Source organism: Acinonyx jubatus, chromosome A2 (assembly GCF_027475565.1).
Source record: "Acinonyx jubatus isolate Ajub_Pintada_27869175 chromosome A2, VMU_Ajub_asm_v1.0, whole genome shotgun sequence".
Classification (NCBI taxonomy): domain Eukaryota; kingdom Metazoa; phylum Chordata; class Mammalia; order Carnivora; family Felidae; genus Acinonyx; species Acinonyx jubatus.
In genome coordinates, this window is record NC_069383.1 from 5,239,534 (window position 1) to 5,257,540 (window position 18,007).

General features: G+C 42.8%; 1 protein-coding gene across 11 annotated transcripts in view; it reads left to right on the forward strand.

The window, feature by feature from the left end:
* The window catches only part of KMT2C (lysine methyltransferase 2C), a 283,712-nt gene that overhangs the window by 240,860 nt on the left and 24,845 nt on the right, over positions 1-18,007 (forward strand). For all 11 annotated transcript variants that reach the window (XM_053217833.1, XM_053217834.1, XM_053217838.1 and 8 more), the window contains 7 exons: positions 103-395; positions 1,904-3,708; positions 4,788-4,899; positions 8,251-8,329; positions 9,913-9,976; positions 11,868-12,100; positions 14,573-16,243. In XM_053217833.1, the coding sequence (XP_053073808.1) occupies positions 103-395; positions 1,904-3,708; positions 4,788-4,899; positions 8,251-8,329; positions 9,913-9,976; positions 11,868-12,100; positions 14,573-16,243 (4,257 nt within the window). The remainder of the gene's footprint in view (positions 1-102; positions 396-1,903; positions 3,709-4,787; positions 4,900-8,250; positions 8,330-9,912; positions 9,977-11,867; positions 12,101-14,572; positions 16,244-18,007) is intronic.

Below are 18,007 nucleotides of genomic sequence, written 5' to 3' on the forward strand. Positions count from 1 at the left end.
AGGTATTTTAAGCGTTTTTCGCAGGACGTTTTGGAAGTATTAAGACTTAAGCCGTTCGTTCATTACCAGAAATCCCAGGGATCTTCGTTTCTTTCCATCCAGCGGCAGAAGTTACGTGAAATCATTCTCCAGCAGCAGCAGCAGAAGAAGATGGCAGGTCGGCAGGAGAAGGGGTCCCAGGATGCCGTCGCGGGGCCTCTTCCAGCGCCCCTGCAGCACTGGCAGCCGGACAGCATCAGCCAGGCTTTTGCTAGGGCTCCGCCCCCCTACCCCGGGAGCATCAGATCTCCTGTTGTCCCTCCTCTGGGACCTAGATACGCAGTTTTCCCAAAAGATCCACGTGGACCCTATCCTCCTGATGTTACTGGTATGGGGATGCGACCTCACGGATTTAGGTAATGCTTTCAGTTTCGTGCCAGCTTTGAGTTACTGGATGGAAGTAGACAGATGAAGTTACTCTTAAGAGGCTGTTACTCCTTTTCACTTTGCGATTTCCTTTGAGGTATAATCGGTGTTATTTTCCACTAATGGGAGGTCATGGGTTTTTCTTTTCGTAACCTCTGAGAACTCCACAGACTCTAAAAACATTCCCTTGGTTATTAAGCATTGGCTGAATTAGGGTGACGTTACGGCCGCAGTGATGTGGTTTATCACAGCAGTCAGACCTCTAAGATGTCACCACCACATTCTGTGCAAGCCCCCTGTGATGTGATGAGTGAGTATTGTCCTGTCCCCGAATTTTCCCTTTTAACTTACGTTGTAAATAATTGTGGCGATTTCCAAATTGATGGGATGTTTTCCTTTAGGAACTTTTCTCGGTGAGAGAGGGTTGTGAAACTAGTGGGTTGGTTGGTTTGTTTGTTTGAAGTGGCTGGTAGAAAGGTTGGAGCCAAACATGTTAAAATAGAGTGTTCCCTACGATGTGCTTTTAGTTTTCTCACATGTGGTTTTTAGTCTAATACCTACCGCCATGTTACAGTCTTATCCTTAACGTTCCCTTTTTTCTTCCTCAGTTATACCTGTTGCTCTGCTTTATATTTACTTATAATTTACCTTTAGTTCTTTCTAGAGTGAGCTACATTGTAAATAATAAAAATAGTCCTAGGACGCTCAGTTGGTTGAGCGTCCAGCTTCAGCTCAGGTCGTGATCTCACAGTTTGCAAGTTCGAGCCCCGCATCTGGCCCTGTGCTGACAGCTCAGAGCCTGGAGCCTGCTTCGGATTCTGTGTCTCCCTCCCTCCCTCTTTCTGTCTCTCTCTCTGCCCCTCCCCTGTTGACGCTCTGTCTCTCTCTCCTTCAAAAATAAATAAATGTTAAAAAAAAAAATAGTCCTACAATTTATTCATCTACTAAATTTTTACACATTATACCTGTCATTGTTTATCTCTTAATGCCTCTGTAGTCGTTCCTCTCAAGCACATAGATCAGTCTATCCAGTCGTCATACCTGTGCCTTTGTCTTCTCAAGGACAGAAGGCCTGTAAGCCTTCTTCAAGCATCCCCCCAGTCAGCCTGCTCCTTGCAGCCTCCGTAGATATAGAAAAAGGAGAAGACTCTTACTCCACTGCAATAGTATTAAGCTTCTTTCTAAACAATTGATTCCATCTGCTTGGTAGCAGGTTATGTTGTCTTAGATCATATGCCTTTAGAGCTCAGAGATGGTGTACGTTGTAGGGTACTTAGCAAGAATTACTTGCACATAGATACTTTGTAAGTGCTTTCTAACGGTGCCAGTTTTGTTTTGCTAAGTTGTTGTATTGGGTATCATTAATTTTGCATTTGATTTTAATCTAGAGTTTTTCCTTTTTAACCCAACTGTAAATTCAACATGATACTTAATAATAACAATTCACTTCTTCTACTTCTTCTAATTCTTTTTTTTTTTTTTTTTTTTTTTTTAAAAGATTTGGATTTCCAGGAGGTAGTCATGGTACCCTGTCAAGTCAGGAACGCTTCCTTGCACCTCCTCAGCAAATACAGGGGTCTGGAGCTCCTCCACAGCTGAGAAGATCGATGTCTGTAGACATGCCGAGGCCTTTAAATAACTCGCAAATGAATAACCCAGTTGGCCTCCCTCAGCATTTTCCACCACAGAGTCTGCCGGTTCAGCAGCATAACATACTGGGTCAAGCTTTTATTGAACTGAGGCACAGGGCGCCCGACGGAAGGCCGCGGCTGCCCTTCACTGCTCCTCCCGGCAGTGTTCTAGAGGCACCTTCTCATCCAAGACATGGAAACTTCATTCCCCGGCCAGACTTTCCAGGCCCTAGACACGCAGAGCCCTTGAGACGACCTTCTCAAGGCCTGCCAACCCAGCTACCTTTGCATCCAAATTTGGAACAAGTGCCACCATCGCAGCAAGACCAAAGCCATCCTGCCCATTCATCTTCTATGGTCATGAGGTCCCTGAGTCATCCCTTAGGTGGTGAATTCCCAGAGGCCTCTTTGTCAACATCGACACCAGCTGAAACAGCATCTGATAATTTACAGATAACCACCCAGTCTTCTGATGGTCTTGAAGAAAAACTCGATACTGATGACCCATCTGTAAAGGAACTAGATGTTAAAGACCTCGAGGGAGTGGAAGTCAAAGACTTGGATGATGAAGATCTCGAAAATTTAAATTTAGACACAGAGGACGGCAAGGGAGATGAATTGGACACTTTAGGTAATTTGGAAACTAATGACCCCAACCTGGATGACCTCTTAAGGTCAGGAGAATTTGATATCATTGCCTACACAGATCCAGAACTTGACCTAGGAGATAAGAAAAGCATGTTTAATGAGGAACTAGACCTTAATGTTCCCATCGATGATAAGATAGATAATCAGTGTGGGTCTGTTGAGCCAAAAATGAAGGAGCAGGAAGACAAGACTGTGGTTCCTTCTGATAAACCTTCTCCGTGGAAAAAATCCACTGGTACCAGTGAGATAAAAACAGAAGTACTGTCTCCGGATTCTAAAGGGGAAGGCAGATGTGAAAGTGAGAAAAGCAATGAGAGTAAAGACAACGTTGGCACCCCCAGCTCACAGGCTTCAGCTCACACAGATGTCAGTGACGGAGAAAAGGCTGTCCCGCAGCCCTGCGACACGGATCTACTGGAGAAGAGAACCCCCCGAGAAGCCACTGGCTCCACCCCAGGTGTCCACGGCTCCACGCAGCTGCCTGCGGAAGACGTGATGAACTCTTGCGGCATAACCGCATCAACTCCCGTTCTCTCGAGTTTACTTGCTAATGAAAAATCTGATAACTCAGACGTCAGGCCCCTGGGGTCCCCGCCACCCACGCTGCCAGCCTCACCATCCGGTCACATGTCAAGTTTGCCGCCTCCTTTAATGACACCGCCCGGGCACATGTTGGACAGTACCATGAATTCTAACGTGCCCGTAGTCTCTAGGGTAAACCATACTTTTCCTCAGGGCGTGCAGGTAAATCCAGGATTCATTCAGGGTCAGTCACCAGTTAATCACGGTTTTGGGACCGGAAAACCTGCAAATCAAACTGTGCCTCTCACGAGCCAGTCTGGACCCCAGCAGCTGATGATCCCTCCCACGTTAGCCCAGCAGGGTAGAGAGAGGCCCCTCCTCCTGGAGGAACAGCCTCTGCTTCTGCAGGACCTTCTGGATCAAGAGAGGCAGGAGCAGCAGCAGCAAAGACAGATGCAAGCTATGATTCGCCAGCGGGCAGAGCCGTTTTTCCCTAACATCGGTAGGAATGCCCTTGGCTTTTGTAGTCATGGCTGTGGGCGTCAGGGTGGCATGCGGTAAGCTTCCGGGATTTCGGTGTTAAAACGACACGTGGACCAGAGCAGCGAGAGTCCTGTGTTTGTGCCTCCTTCCGCTTTAAGATGAAAGCAGTTAAAGAGTGTTAGGTTCCTCCCAGGAATCAAGAGATTTCAAAACTCTGGGTTTCAGACCTCGCTTCTCTTTCTTACGGGATGGTTTAACAGAAGTGGCAGGCATCCTCTTGCTTCCCGTGTATTCTGAGTCACTGAAAGATGAATTTCAAGAAATTACGATAGAAATAGACTTACCACTGTCCTTGGTGTACGACAAGTGCTTGGCAAAGTTTGGTCACATAAAGTTCTTTAACTTATTTCCAATACCTTATGAATTTGAAAACAGTCAAAGCCCGTAAAACATCCGAGTGCGTCCAATAGTAAAAATTTGTAATCGAGGCACGCATGTCAAAGGAACGCTTTGTTCTAAACAGTAAGATTGACGTTCTGTCCTATAGACCTTACCAATCTTGTCCTATTGGGAGGGGATCCAGTTTTCATTTACATGCAAAGAGGTCTTCTTTTCAGTAGGTCTGTCCTTATTGCCAAGCTGCACCCTCAAGAAACAGACATGTTTTACTTTTAAAAGTGATAACCAGTTTGGTGGCATTCTTAGTATTGGAAGTAACCGCAGTTTCTTGTTCATGAGGCTGCATTACTAAGGAAGCCGTTCTGATTAGCCCGGCAGAAGTTTGGATGAAAAGGAGTTGCATTGCTTTAGATGATTGCCGTCGTCTCCCTTAAATGTGGCAGGCTTCTTGTTCTGATTTTTGCACGACTCAGGTATTGGAGCATTATCCAATTATGGATTGCTGAGATGAGATTAAATTCAGGATAAGGTTATTAGCATTTCGTGATTCCTTAACCTGGTACGAAAAGCTGTAATAGTGATTATTATGAGGATTATGAGTCTATAGATGACATGATGTTTGTGATAGTTACTTTATCTCTTAGTGTTACTTGAACCAAGTATTATGAAATAAGTAACTTTGAAATATTTCTTCTTTAGATTTTGATGCAATTACAGATCCTATAATGAAAGCCAAAATGGTGGCCCTAAAAGGCATAAATAAAGTAATGGCACAAAACAATATGGGCATGCCACCCATGGTTATGAACAGGTAGGTGAAGATGTTTCTCGTTTCTGTTGTGCTTCAAGAAGTACGTGAATTATTACTAGTTCCTAGAAAAAGCATATAGTACCTAAAAAAACTTATATATCCCGGGAATGAACACTAGATACTTACATTGGTTGTAAGGTCAGCTGGGTGTGATCGAGTGCAAAGTGCTATACAAGTGTAAGGATTTAATTTCCATTAGTTTTATGGTAGACGTAATAAAACATCTAGAGGATGGTTGGAAGGTTGACTTAATCAGGAAAGCTGGTGTATTTAAGTGTGTGTTCTTTCAAGTACCTGTAGTTAATCTAAGTAAAAGCTGCTTGGGACAGAGAGTCTTTCAACCTAAATTGATGAAGATGAGAAGATACACAAGACGACAGAGAGAAAGCTGTTCTGTTGAGAAAAGAAGATAGTTTACTTAAGCCTGTGACTATTTTGTATTCCATCCAACGAACAATGCAGAGAAAAATGTGGGACATTTCAGAAAAGATCCTGAGTGGTTAAGGCAACGGTGAATTCGTTTCTAAAATAAAACGTCCCCAAACTGAATTTGAATCAGAAAAAAAATGTCAAGGGGACAGTTGAAAGTTAGTGGTTAGATAGAGAATTAGTCTTTTCACTGTTAGCAGAAAAATGGCAGTTCTGCATTAAAGAAGACCGTAAGAGTTGTTAGACTCTGGATTTCTGAAATTGGTGTGTTTATGCTCCCCAAGGTGGATTAAATAACCATTGAGCAGTCTGTCTTAAGTTTTGATTATGGACTATCAGAATTATGTGGTAGTTTTTTTTTTTTTTTAATTTTTTTTTTTTTAACGTTTATTTATTTTGGAGACAGACAGTGAGAGCATGAATGGGGGAGGGGCAGAGAGAGAGGGAGACACAGAATCGGAAGCAGGCTCCAGGCTCCGAGCTGTCAGCCCAGAGCCCGACGCGGGGCTCGAACCCACGGACCGCGAGATCGTGATCGAGAGCTGAAGTCGGACGCTTAACTGACTGAGCCACCCAGGTGCCCCTGTGGTAGTTTTTTTTTTTATTTAAAAAAAATTTTTTTTTTCCCAATGTTTATTTATTTTTGGGACAGAGAGAGACAGAGCATGAACGGGGGAGGGGCAGAGAGAGAGGGAGACACAGAATCGGAAACAGGCTCCAGGCTCTGAGCTTTCAGCCCAGAGCCTGACGCGGGGCTCAAACTCACGGACTGCGAGATCGTGACCTGGCTGAAGTCGGACGCTTAACCGACTGCGCCACCCAGGCGCCCCGGTAGTTTTTTTTTAAAAAAAAGCGTAGGTTCATTTACTCACCTGCGGGTTTCCTGAATCAGAATATCTGAGGAGGGTGCTGGTGTGTCTTTTTTAGTGAACACCATGGCTTACTCTTCTGTGTGTTGCGGTTGAGAACCTGTCAACAGAGTAGGCATGGAGCCTCAGTTTAGCCTAATTACCATGGTGAAGGAGTTTTTTAATAAAAAGGATTATGGGTGATTATGGAGTTGAATATAAAATCTGCATGAATTTAAGATCAGCATGTTGTTTCAGGTAAATTGGGAATCCTTAAAGGTATAGTTCTTTTCCATTGTTGAGATACTTTAGATATGGTCACGACACATTGTTGAGGTCAAAGGAGAATAGTAGTTTCTAATGATTTTCATTATTGCACAGCGTCTGTTACCACAATTTCTCTATTACAGAGGTTTTTAACTTTTTGTTACGACCATTTTTGACATTCCAGTGAAGCCTTTGAATTCTTTCTTGATGTTTTCTATGCAGAACCAAAAACGTAGTATTACAAGGAAATCAATTATTTTTGAAATATAGTTACTTAAATTTAAAATTATGGTTTATATGCTTCTTAATGCATTAGTAAATTTAGCAACAGATCTGATAACTACCATAATTTTCAAGTATGTAATGATGAACATAAATGACCAATGAGGTGTGCACAGCAACTTTGATTATGAAAATAATGTGAGTTCAGTTGGTGACAAAGTCACGGTAGTGCTAAAAAGTGCAGTTTGCTGCCTGTATCAAGATGGAAGGAAATGCTAAATTTCATTTAGCTCTTAATGTAAAACAGAGACCTCAAGTTTAAAAAAAAAAAAAAAGGAGCCTCAGAATTAGACCAGTGATCTCTCAGCATGGGTCCCTCTCCCAGTGAGAGACACAGTTAGGATTTCGAGTGTTGTTTGCTCTTGTTCTCAGTGCTTTGAAGAGGGGCTGAGGGTAGTCCCTCCGTCAACCAGAGTGCTGTTGACTGAGGCACACGGACAGTGAGTGATTATTTGGATCCAGAGATCATTCCAGATCAGGACTGTAATGGGGGCAGGGAGGTGACAGATAAATCAAAAACCTGAGTAAAAAACTTAAAAAAGCATACATTCTAAATTGCAATGGTACATAAGTACTGATGTACAATATTTGATATATAATTTGGACATTATGCTTGCTGTATTAAAGCATTTGGTAACTCTCGAGGAAGTGTTTTCATTAAAGCAGTAATGTTTCTGTGAAGTTTTTATAGCTCTAATTAGCATTAAGTCACATTTTGCCCAACAGTTTTAGCCTTACAAGACTTGTTCTTGGTCAATGACAAAGTTTGATTTGCTTTAAAATTGAGAGACATCTTTTAGTTTGGAATACAAAATAGGCTATGGATTTTTTTTTTTTTATTGCAGAATATTTATGGACTTACAGTATCATATGAGTCTTAGGTGTACAACGTAGCGATTTGATATTTATATTATGAGATGGCTACCACGGAAAGCCTAGTTACCATCTGCCCCTGTACAGAGTGTCACAGTGTTACTGACTCTATTCCCTCTGCATTACATTCCACCTCCTCCTTCCTTCCTTATTTTGTAACTAGAAGATTGTAACTCTTAATCGCCATCACCTACTGTGTGCATTGTCCCCCTCCGGGCAATGATCGGAATAAGAAATAATTTTCTAAGAATTTATGTCAGAAGTGCCTTCGCTACACTTTTTATCCGGAAGACGTGAATTAATTTTATTTTAAGGCACAGTGAGGCCTGTAATAGCGAGACCCCAGGAGCAGCCCGGTTGGCAGCTGGCATCTTTCCGCAGCCTCTTGGTGGTTGTGGTTGTGGTGGAGGTTACGTGATCTCCGTGTCTTCCTCTCACCGTGAGTGAAGTGGGAGCAGAAAGCGTCCCCACCTCACGACTGCAGGGTGACGATTCAGTGGGGCTTTCGCACGTGTTTCTGACGCCGTTGCGCTTTCTCCCTGGAAGAAAACATCGTTACGCGCTTAAAAGCGGTTTTCAAAACAGATCAGAAGCAAAATGCTTTCCGTCCTAAATGCTCATCATGTTGACACTCAGTACTTCGTTTCCACAGGTTCCCCTTTATGGGCCAGTCGGTGACCGGGGCGCAAACCAGCGAAGGCCAGAGTCTCCTCCCGCAGGCGATGGCCCAGGTACTGCCGCTCGCGACCAGTGCCCGTAGCCGCCGCGTTTCCCTGTGTTTCTTACCGAACCCAACTCTCTAAGTCAGGCCACTTTTAGAAAGTAGTAGAAACCGTAAAACACTGCCAGAATATATTACTGGCTCAGCAGCACTAAAGACGTTTTGTTACTTTTTAAGGCAGAGACCAGTTGAGGTTAAAAAATCGACAGTTTCTGAAAAGGACCTATACAGTTAAGAGTTAGGGTGTCATTTGGAGGGAAACAAAATGCGTAGGGTTCGGGGTCTTGCTTTTGTTTACTTTGAACTCCACAAAAAAACCGTTTTCACGTCCTACGTTTTGGAATTCATCCATGACATTTAAAATGTAAACCTGCTATAAAGTAGAAAATAATGATTATAATCCTTCTACTTAGCTATAGATAGTCGTATTCTGTTTATTCCTTGGAATAATGTCGTTTTTTTAAGATACTTTACATTCGTAATAATCAGGTTTAACTGTCATATTTAAATGTTTAGTGCCAAGCAATGTCCAGAGGAGTAGAGCTGTTCATCACGAAATGAAGTGTTTTCTTCACTGATAGTTTTTCACGTATCTGCCTAGGGGGGAAAAGAAAGGGAAAAGCTACCTACTATCCATGTCTTTTGAAATGTTCTTTTTTGCCGTGACATTTGTACTTTAGATTTACTATGCCGATAATACATTCTCTTCATTATTGAAGAAGAGAGAGGCACCATGTGATACAGTGGAAAAAGCGTAGTCTTCATAGCGGAGTTAAAACTCTCAGTTCCGCTGTGAATGTCCGGTACACCTTGGGCGAGTTCTTGAACCCCAGTTTTCGGATCGGTCAGATGTTTCACCACCTGCTTTGCAGTATGACACGGATTCATGAAGTTTTCTGGCTGCTGGTAACACTGACAGTTGTGACCTTGTCTGCAGCTCATGTCCAGCACCACTTGTAACAACTGAGTAAATGTTTTTCTCAGAGTTAATCTTATTTGTCAGATTGTTGCCAAGGAATCGTTAGGTTAATAACTATTCAGTCTCCCTGGAAGAAATAAGGCATTTAATTAGAAAATACGACTAATGTTTTTAACTAGTGTATATTTGTTTTATTATTTGTGCATGTTAGAGACAGTGGTTTTTGTTTGTAAATAACTTTGTGTTACAGAGTGGAATTGAGTAAATCTGGAACCTGAATTTATGTCTTAATTGCAGGAAAAACTGGGTAGATTTCATCAAAAAGTGGAAATTTATGTGGCTCTCTAGCTAAATACTAACAGTATTTCGTGTGCCCTAGTATTATATTTCTGATGAATAATCCCTTACCTCAAGCATAATTGTTTTTCAACTAAAATCTAGAAAATAGTTCAGAGATAGTTCTAAATTTTCAGAAATTAGGTTGTCCCCACAAAATTTATCCAATTTTTATAAAGATTGAAGCTTTAGAGATGTCTTGGGAAACTAAAGGGGTTTTCCCCCCCTTCCATTTCTTTTTCTTTCTTTTTCTTTTTCTATATCTTTTTTTTTTTTAAGTTTTTCCCCCTTTAACTGAAATGTGGAATAAACCTATTTGTAAATTTTACTTATTTTAGGATGGCAGTATAACACATCAGATTTCTAGGCCTAATCCTCCAAATTTTGGTCCAGGCTTTGTCAGTAAGTATAAATCTAATAAGTTATGTGTTCTCTGGGGATTGCTTGTTTGCGCTATTTTTGTGTTTTCTTAAAAAAAAAAAAAAAAAAATGGAATTAGCTTAGGTGTGTTATTTTAAGTCTAAGTGCCCTCATCTTTAATGAAACATCACTGCCCTGTTAGGCATCTTTTCCTGAAGGCATGTATTTTCGTTGCTTTTTTTCTCTGTGCATGAAGAATTATAGCTAGAGATAAGTATTTTAATACAGAAAAACCATCTTCCCCATTCTCTTCAATAATGTTGCTGTTTTTGTATATAGATCGGGCACTTTACAATCTGTAGAATTAAACCACTTCTCGTTCTCATGACTGTCTCCCTAAGTGACAAGGACACTAAATGGGAACAACAAAGGGAATATGCTTAGAAAAAAGTTGGGTTAGCAGCATGGTGTGAAGGTCAAGGTTGCAAGATGCCGTGGAACCCTTTCTAGTTATCTTCAGGGGTCCCAAGGTGGTTCAGGATAGTATTTAAAGTTCTCCCCAAACTGAACCTTTCTGAAATCTTCAGACTGTTTAGCTAACTTTTTTTTCACCATTATTTTTCATTTTGCTCACCTCTGCTCTCCTGGTTCCAGAAACCAGAAAGGCTTTCCTTGCGGTAGGTCTCATTCTACCAGAAGCAGAACTTCTGAAATCTTGTGAAAAAGCCTGTTCTTGAAAAATGCCCTTCAAATTTAGTAGACTAGATACCAAGTTCGTACGTGTACTGGAACTTCTGGGTTTAGGAACAAACCCAAAGTCTGACCTTTTGAATTTACCCCTGCATTAATCATAATTATAATTTGAATACATATTTGCATTAAAATCAAGTAAACTATAACCAACTGGCTTTTTCTGGCTTTATTGTGCCCATTGGCTTTGGTTGGATTCTTATTGTATGACAATATTCTGTTATCATTGATGTAATTTTTCGGCTAATGTCCTTCTTGGAATTGTATTTATTCATTTCTTTGTCTTATAGTGAGTCAAAAAGGTATATTTTGAATCTTAGTACCATAAGATGACTTTTTTTGTGTTTTTGGGATTTGGCATCAGTAACGTAAAGTGCCCTTAAAGAATAAAGAAGGAATACAAAATGAAGAGAGTTAACTATTTGGGGAGATATTTATGACAGTCATAAAAGTAGAAAAGAGTTTATTTGGTTGATAATTATTCTATACCTTTGCTTATTTATAGAAGTATAGACTAGAAAATTCATAAAAGTTACCAGTGGTTTTTAACTTACGGATTTCCTTTATAAAACGTAGGCTTCATGTCGGTCCCATCTAAAAGAGGTCAGGCTCCCTTCCCTAAAGTTTAGGGTATTTTTTCACTGTTAAGAAATAGGAAAAACCTTATAAACTTATGAAAATTAGCATGGGAAATGATACCTAATCCATGCTCTGGACCTTAATAGTACATACCTAACTTTGTTTCTTTGGAACATTTAAAAAAATGTCTTTAAAAAAACCCACAAATACGTAACATTCTGTAAAGTTGAGTTAATGCAGTAAACATATATAACTTGACAGATAGCTTGGCATGTGGGTTAGAGAATTTCGTACTTCAGTAGCAAGAAGTATTTTGTTAGATAAAAGTCTTGTGCTTTTTAAAGATTGGAGTTACAGTATTTCTAAGTATGAGATTAACACGTGTCCTAAAACCTGCATTCTTTGGTTTCCTCGAATAAATATTTGTCTAAAGTCTCCTATCTAATAGTTATATTATGGTCTAATACTTAGTATTATGTTTTCATACCACCTATTACACGGTCATGGTGAAACTGCATTTCCTTACAAAATGGATCTGTGTAACTTTCATATTGTTGGATTCTTTAGAAAATTAACACAGACGAATTTTTCACTTTTCCTTTAGATGATTCACAACGTAAACAGTATGAAGAATGGCTTCAGGAGACCCAACAGCTTCTTCAGATGCAGCAGAAATATCTCGAAGAACAAATTGGCGCGCACAGAAAGTCTAAGAAGGCCCTTTCCGCGAAACAACGTACTGCAAAGAAAGCAGGGCGGGAATTTCCAGAAGAGGATGCGGAACAACTCAAGCATGTTACGGAACAGCAGAGCATGGTTCAGAAACAGCTAGAACAGGTAGTTTGAAGCATTCTTTCATGGGATGTTTTTCTTGTTTCTTCTCGATATCTTGGTCTTAAAGTACATCGGTATATCTCGTGTAAATGAAAGACTCATTCCTCAGAAACGAAACCGTTTTGCTGTTACCTTCCATTGTAAACCAGATGTTTCTCAAAATGTTCATACTGAAGTAACAATCATGCTTAAAAAGAAATAAAAATTTAAAATTTTTATTTAAAATAAAACAGCGTTCAAAATGGGTTAAGAGCCCACTGCTAGTAATTACCCAAGTGAATTAAAAACTTAGGTTTACGTAAAAACCTATATACAAATACTAATAGCAGCTGTGTTAATAGTCACTAAAAACCGAGAACACTCAAGCATCCTGTAGTGATGAACAGTTGGACAAATGTGGTATGTCCATACACTGGAATATTACACAGCAGTAAAGAAGAACAAACTTGATATAGAAGAACCTGGATGCATCTCAAGAGCCTTGTGCTGAGTGAAAGAAGCTAATCCAGGGAGATTATGTCCAGATTCCATTTACATAACACTCTGGAAATGACAAAATTACAGGATGGACGACAGTTTAGGGGGTGCCAGGGCTTAAGGGTGGGGGAAGGAGAGTTTGACGACAAAGGGGAGGCATGAGGGTATCTTCTAGGGTGACAGAACTCTTCTGTATCTTGATGGTGGCGATGGCTACAATAATCTCTGCGTGCGATAAAGTTCATAGAATTACACACCAGAAAAGTCAGTTTTACTTTTATCAATTTAATTTTTTTTAATAAAATTGAAAAGTAATCCAGATGTTAATAGGAGAAAGAGTAGACTGACTTAATAAAAATCAGAGCGCTGTCAGTGTAGTGAACACTCTGGTAAACACATTCACATATGTAGTCTTCTTTAACCTTGTCTACCACTTTTTGAGGAAGCTAGTGTTGTCACCGTTTTACACGGGGAAAGTCTGGTGAGTCGTCACAGAGGTAGGTGACGTGTTGGCTCCTAGCTGATTATTGGGTTAGGGATTTGGGGCCCAGATGTCTCGTCTCCAAGCTTTAGCTACCACAAGAATGTGCCAACAGTAAGGTGATTGTAACATGATCCGTATTGTTTAAAATTAGGACAGTTCTAGAGCGGGAGGGGGGTTCTCTCAAAATATACTCTGTGGGTCCGTGTTTATTGCAAGTGAAATTCTTACAACGATAGGTGTTTCTTACAAAGTATTTTTAGCACTTTCATTGCCTTCTGGTGTCTTCCTATAAATTCCTTATGATGAGGGCCTAGCTTTTGCATATCCATGACCAAATCCTATTGAGAAGCTAATACTGCACTTGGGAAATGAAACATGTCCTCTGTTACTGTGGAGTTGCCAGGAGTCCAGTGTAATCCCGTTAAGATCAGCGATTGAGGATAATGTGTTGAAGAGTATTTTAAAATGTCATGGGAAAGGCACAGATGACCTCCTTTCTGTATTCCAGCTAATGCTCTAGGTACGTTCCATGTACTGCTGCCCCACCAGGCCCGTGGTACTTCCCCAGTTCTAGCCAGTCGTTGGTCAGGAGAGAAGAAAATGATAGCACTACGGGCCCTGGAGACCCACCAAAACCCTTATGTGCAGAGAACGTGCTAGTCTGTCTGGGAAACCGAAGACAATAAGTTGAAAACATTTGGAACCACTGGGCTCGGTGTACTAGTGTAATATGCATCTAAAATTGGGTGGTTCCAGAGGACACGTGTAGCCCCTGGCATCACTGCCTGCCCTTCCTAAGCAAGGTGCACCTCGGGGCCTGGGTTACATCTTTAACTGAAAATGGTCTGTAGCATCTGGCACATTGGGGCACAGGGGTCTTGGAATGAGTTCACTGACACAAGCCAGTCGTTGTATCAGGAGCCTGTTAGGGACCATTCAAAGTATTCCTTCAACGTTTTGGATATTTTTTAGAAATATGTTATTCCTTAAATTCAAAGGGTTTTACCCACCCGGTCTTTTTTAACCTGGAGGGGAGGGTGGGTGTGGTGCACCTGCCGTTATTTCACACATTTCACAGTGTCTTCCCACCTGTGTGATTTGATGCACTTCAGAAATGAAATCTTATTTTAATGGTTACAGCTTCAGTTAAATCTTGGTCATTCCAACCTTGTGGATTAATGTACCTTATAAGACTTGTATCTTACCTTTTGATGTGTGGCTCAGATAGTTTATGACTCTCATAGTAAGAGTTTTAAAATACGTTTTTCCAGAAACATATTTTGAATTTGTTTTGGGGACATCCTATCCTATCTAACGAAGTTTCACAGGTGACTTTAGGAAAATCGTGTTGTTAAAAAGATTGGCCGTCCTTGGTGCTGATCAGTCTAAGTTTTTGCGATTCTTGCCTCTGTAAGATCTAGCTGCCTTATGTATAACCCCCGCCATAATCATCAGCCAGTGCTTTGGTTTGATACCTGTGGAATAAACGAGTAAGCCTCGCTTTATCATTCCAGATCCGCAAACAGCAGAAGGAGCATGCCGAGTTGATAGAAGATTATCGGATCAAGCAGCAGCAGCAGCAGCAGCAGTGCGCCATGGCGCCGCCTCCCGTGATGCCAGGGGTCCCGCCCCAGCCGCCCCTGGTTCCGGGTGCCACCCCAGCTGCCATGAGCCAGCCCAGCTTCCCCGTGGTGCCTCAGCAGCTGCAGCACCAGCAGCACGCGGTGATTTCTGGTCACTCCAGCCCTGCGAGAATGCCCGGTTTGCCGGCGTGGCAGCCTGCCAGTGCTCCTGCCCACCTCCCCCTCAATCCTGCCAGGATCCAGCCTCCCGTTGCCCAGTTACCAATAAGAACTTGCACGCCGGCGCCAGGGACGGTGTCCAGTGCAAATCCCCAGAGTGGACCGCCCCCACGGGTGGAGTTTGACGACAACAACCCCTTCAGTGAGAGTTTCCAGGAACGAGAGCGGAAAGAACGTTTACGAGAACAGCAGGAAAGACAGCGAATCCAGCTCATGCAAGAGGTGGACAGACAACGGGCTCTGCAGCAGGGGGTGGGGGTGCCGCCGCATGGCCCCATGCGGTCCCAGCTTCCGTTCTACAGCTCCGACCTGCCTTGTGACTTTACCCAGCCGCCACGGCCCCTTCAGCAGTCTCCGCAACACCAACAGCAGATGGGGCAGAGCATCCAACAGGGATCTCTTAATTCCCCTCCCACCCCAACGTTCATGCAAACCAGTGAGCGAAGGCAGATAGGGCCTCCCTCGTTCGTTCCGGACTCGCCGTCAGTTCCTGGCGGAAGCCCCGGCTTCCATTCTGTTAAGCAGGTACACGGAGGTCTTTCTGGGGCCAGCTTCCAGCAGTCCCCAGCGAGGCCTCCTTTTGCACCTGCTTTACCCGCGGCGCCGGCAGTAGCTAGTGGCAGTCTCCCGTGTGGCCAAGACCCTGCCGCAGCCCACGGACAGAGTCACCCAGGGTCGACCCAGTCGCTCATTCAGTTGTATTCTGACATAATCCCAGAAGAAAAGGGGAAAAAGAAAAGAACAAGAAAGAAGAAGAAAGACGATGATGTGGAATCCACCAAGGCACCATCCACTCCCCACTCAGATATAACTGCTCCCCCCACCCCGAGTATCTCAGAAACTACCTCCACACCCACCGTGAACACACCCAGCGAGCTTCCTCAGCAAGGAGAACCCGAGTTGGTGGAACCCGTCTGCCCGTCGACTCCCAGCACGGCCGCCGGCCAGCTGTGCGCAGAGTTAGAAAGCAGGCTGCCCCAGAGTGAGTTAGCTCAGGGAGCTCCAAACCAACCCGCCTTCGCGGAGTCGGAGGCGGAAAAGCACTCCGTGGAAACCCCTGCCTCCACGGAAGAGGTGACGCTGGAGACCGCCGAGCCCCAGCAGTGCCCCGGCCAAGACGGGCCTGACCTGGAGGAACGAGCCGGAAATAAGGCCGAGGAGAAAGCCGGGGCTGGTCCTGTCTCCTCAGGGCAGAGCCCTCCCCATCCTGCTGGGGCCCCTGCTGCCAAAGGAGATTCGGGCAACGAGCTTCTGAAGCATCTGCTGAAAAATAAAAAGTCATCTTCCCTTTTGAGTCAAAAACCTGAAGGCAGCTTTTGTTCAGAAGATGCGTGTACGAAGGATAACAAAGTGGTTGAGAGGCAGAACCCAGTCGAAGGATTGGTAAGTGTGCTCCATGAAAATAACAGCTTGCGTTTTCCCCTCTCGTTCTAAATCACAGTCACGACACATTGGTGCCAACCACTATATTAATTCCAACGTGGTTCTGCAACTTTCTTCTCTAAGAGGACAAATTTCAGTTTTGTTGTTTCTACCTCTATGGAGCCCAAGTTTGACTCACGCCCATAACCTATATTAAGTAATAATTTACTTTTTTTTTTATCAAAGACCTATACTAATGCACTTCATATGTAACATGTGTCTCATTAGTGCCACATTGAGTTTCGAACTAAAGCAAAAAGTGGATGTCAATGTCTTTATTGCAAATAGGTATGCAGTTTCTGTTAACCTCTTTGAGATACAGAAGATTGCTCCTGCACCCCTGTCAATACCCTTGGGAGCCCTCAGGGGTAACTCATATTGGGTATCCATTGTGTTGCAGTGTATTAATACTTGATGTCACACAAATGGAATCTTCCACAGAGATATTTTATCTTTATAGTTTCCCACGTATCAAAATTCTGCCCTTTCCAAGCTACAAAACATTGAGTTTGCGTGTGTGTGTGTGTGTGTGTGTGTGTGTAGGTTCTTTGTGAATGTACCTTTTGCAGGATTCCATCCCTTGCATTTCAGTGAACTTGCTTGAGCTCTTTCCCAAATGGGGGCTTCTGGGTCCTAAGAGTTGGTCAGCTTCGAATGCTCTTGCTTCCTTATCTTTCAGAAGCTGCGTTGCCATTACTGGTGTATTCATAAAGCTTTCCCTACAGTGTTTCTCAGTTGGGATTTTACAGTTTTCATTTTTTAATTGAATGGGGTGAAGTGGTATATTTAGTTTGGATTTTCAATTTTAAGGTTGTTAATGAAGCCATTCTTTTTGCAAGTGTTGGCTTTGTGTTTTCTCTTGTCTGACAATTTTGTCGAGATTGAGTGTTGGCCTGATAGATTCAGGTAATTTTTGTAAATGTGAGTGGTAATATTTTTCCAGTCCTGTTTGTCCCCAACCAAATATGCCCAGTGTGTAGCCACTTTCTCTGCTGCGTCCTGTGCCCCTAGGAGCCCTGAGCTATTTGCAGAGTCCCCGAAAGGTCTTGCTGACTTCATGCTTCCCTGTATGGTCATATGCTGCTGTTTCTGCCTACTTCTCTCTTGTCTTTTTTTATATCTGGTCAGGGTCTACTTTTCTTTTAAAACTGGGTACTAGAATCATCTTCTCCAGACCTTTCTCAGTTCAGCCATTCTCAAATATGTGTCAGTGGCCATGTGCTCACACAGTAGTCTCTATACTACCACTTAAATAAGTCCTTGGAGGGCATAGGGTGTATCTTGACCACCTTTAGATTCTCAGTACTTAGCACGTAGTAAGTACTTAGTGTATTGAATTGAAGCTAAGTCCTAATACTGATGATTCTAGGTTTAAAAACCGTAGAGGACGTTAGGATAGAAAAAGGAATGGGATCAGTCCTGTGTGTATAAATGCTTGCTCTGTGTCACACGGTTTCCTATCCATTTGGGAGGGTGGCAGGGGGTAGAGGTGCCGCCTTATCGGGGCTGATGATGCCTTACCGTATCCCAGGTAGGTAGCCTGTGCTGAGCGCTTGCCAGAAGATAACATTTAGTCACGTGGCAGGAACACTTACTATCACCATTTTACAAACGATGAAATCTATCTCCTTTGTAGTCGCACGGAAGGCAAAGTTGTCACGGCAGTAGTTGGATGGACCCGCTTTCCCTCCGTGCTGTCTGTTCCTTCACACATAAATTGGGGTT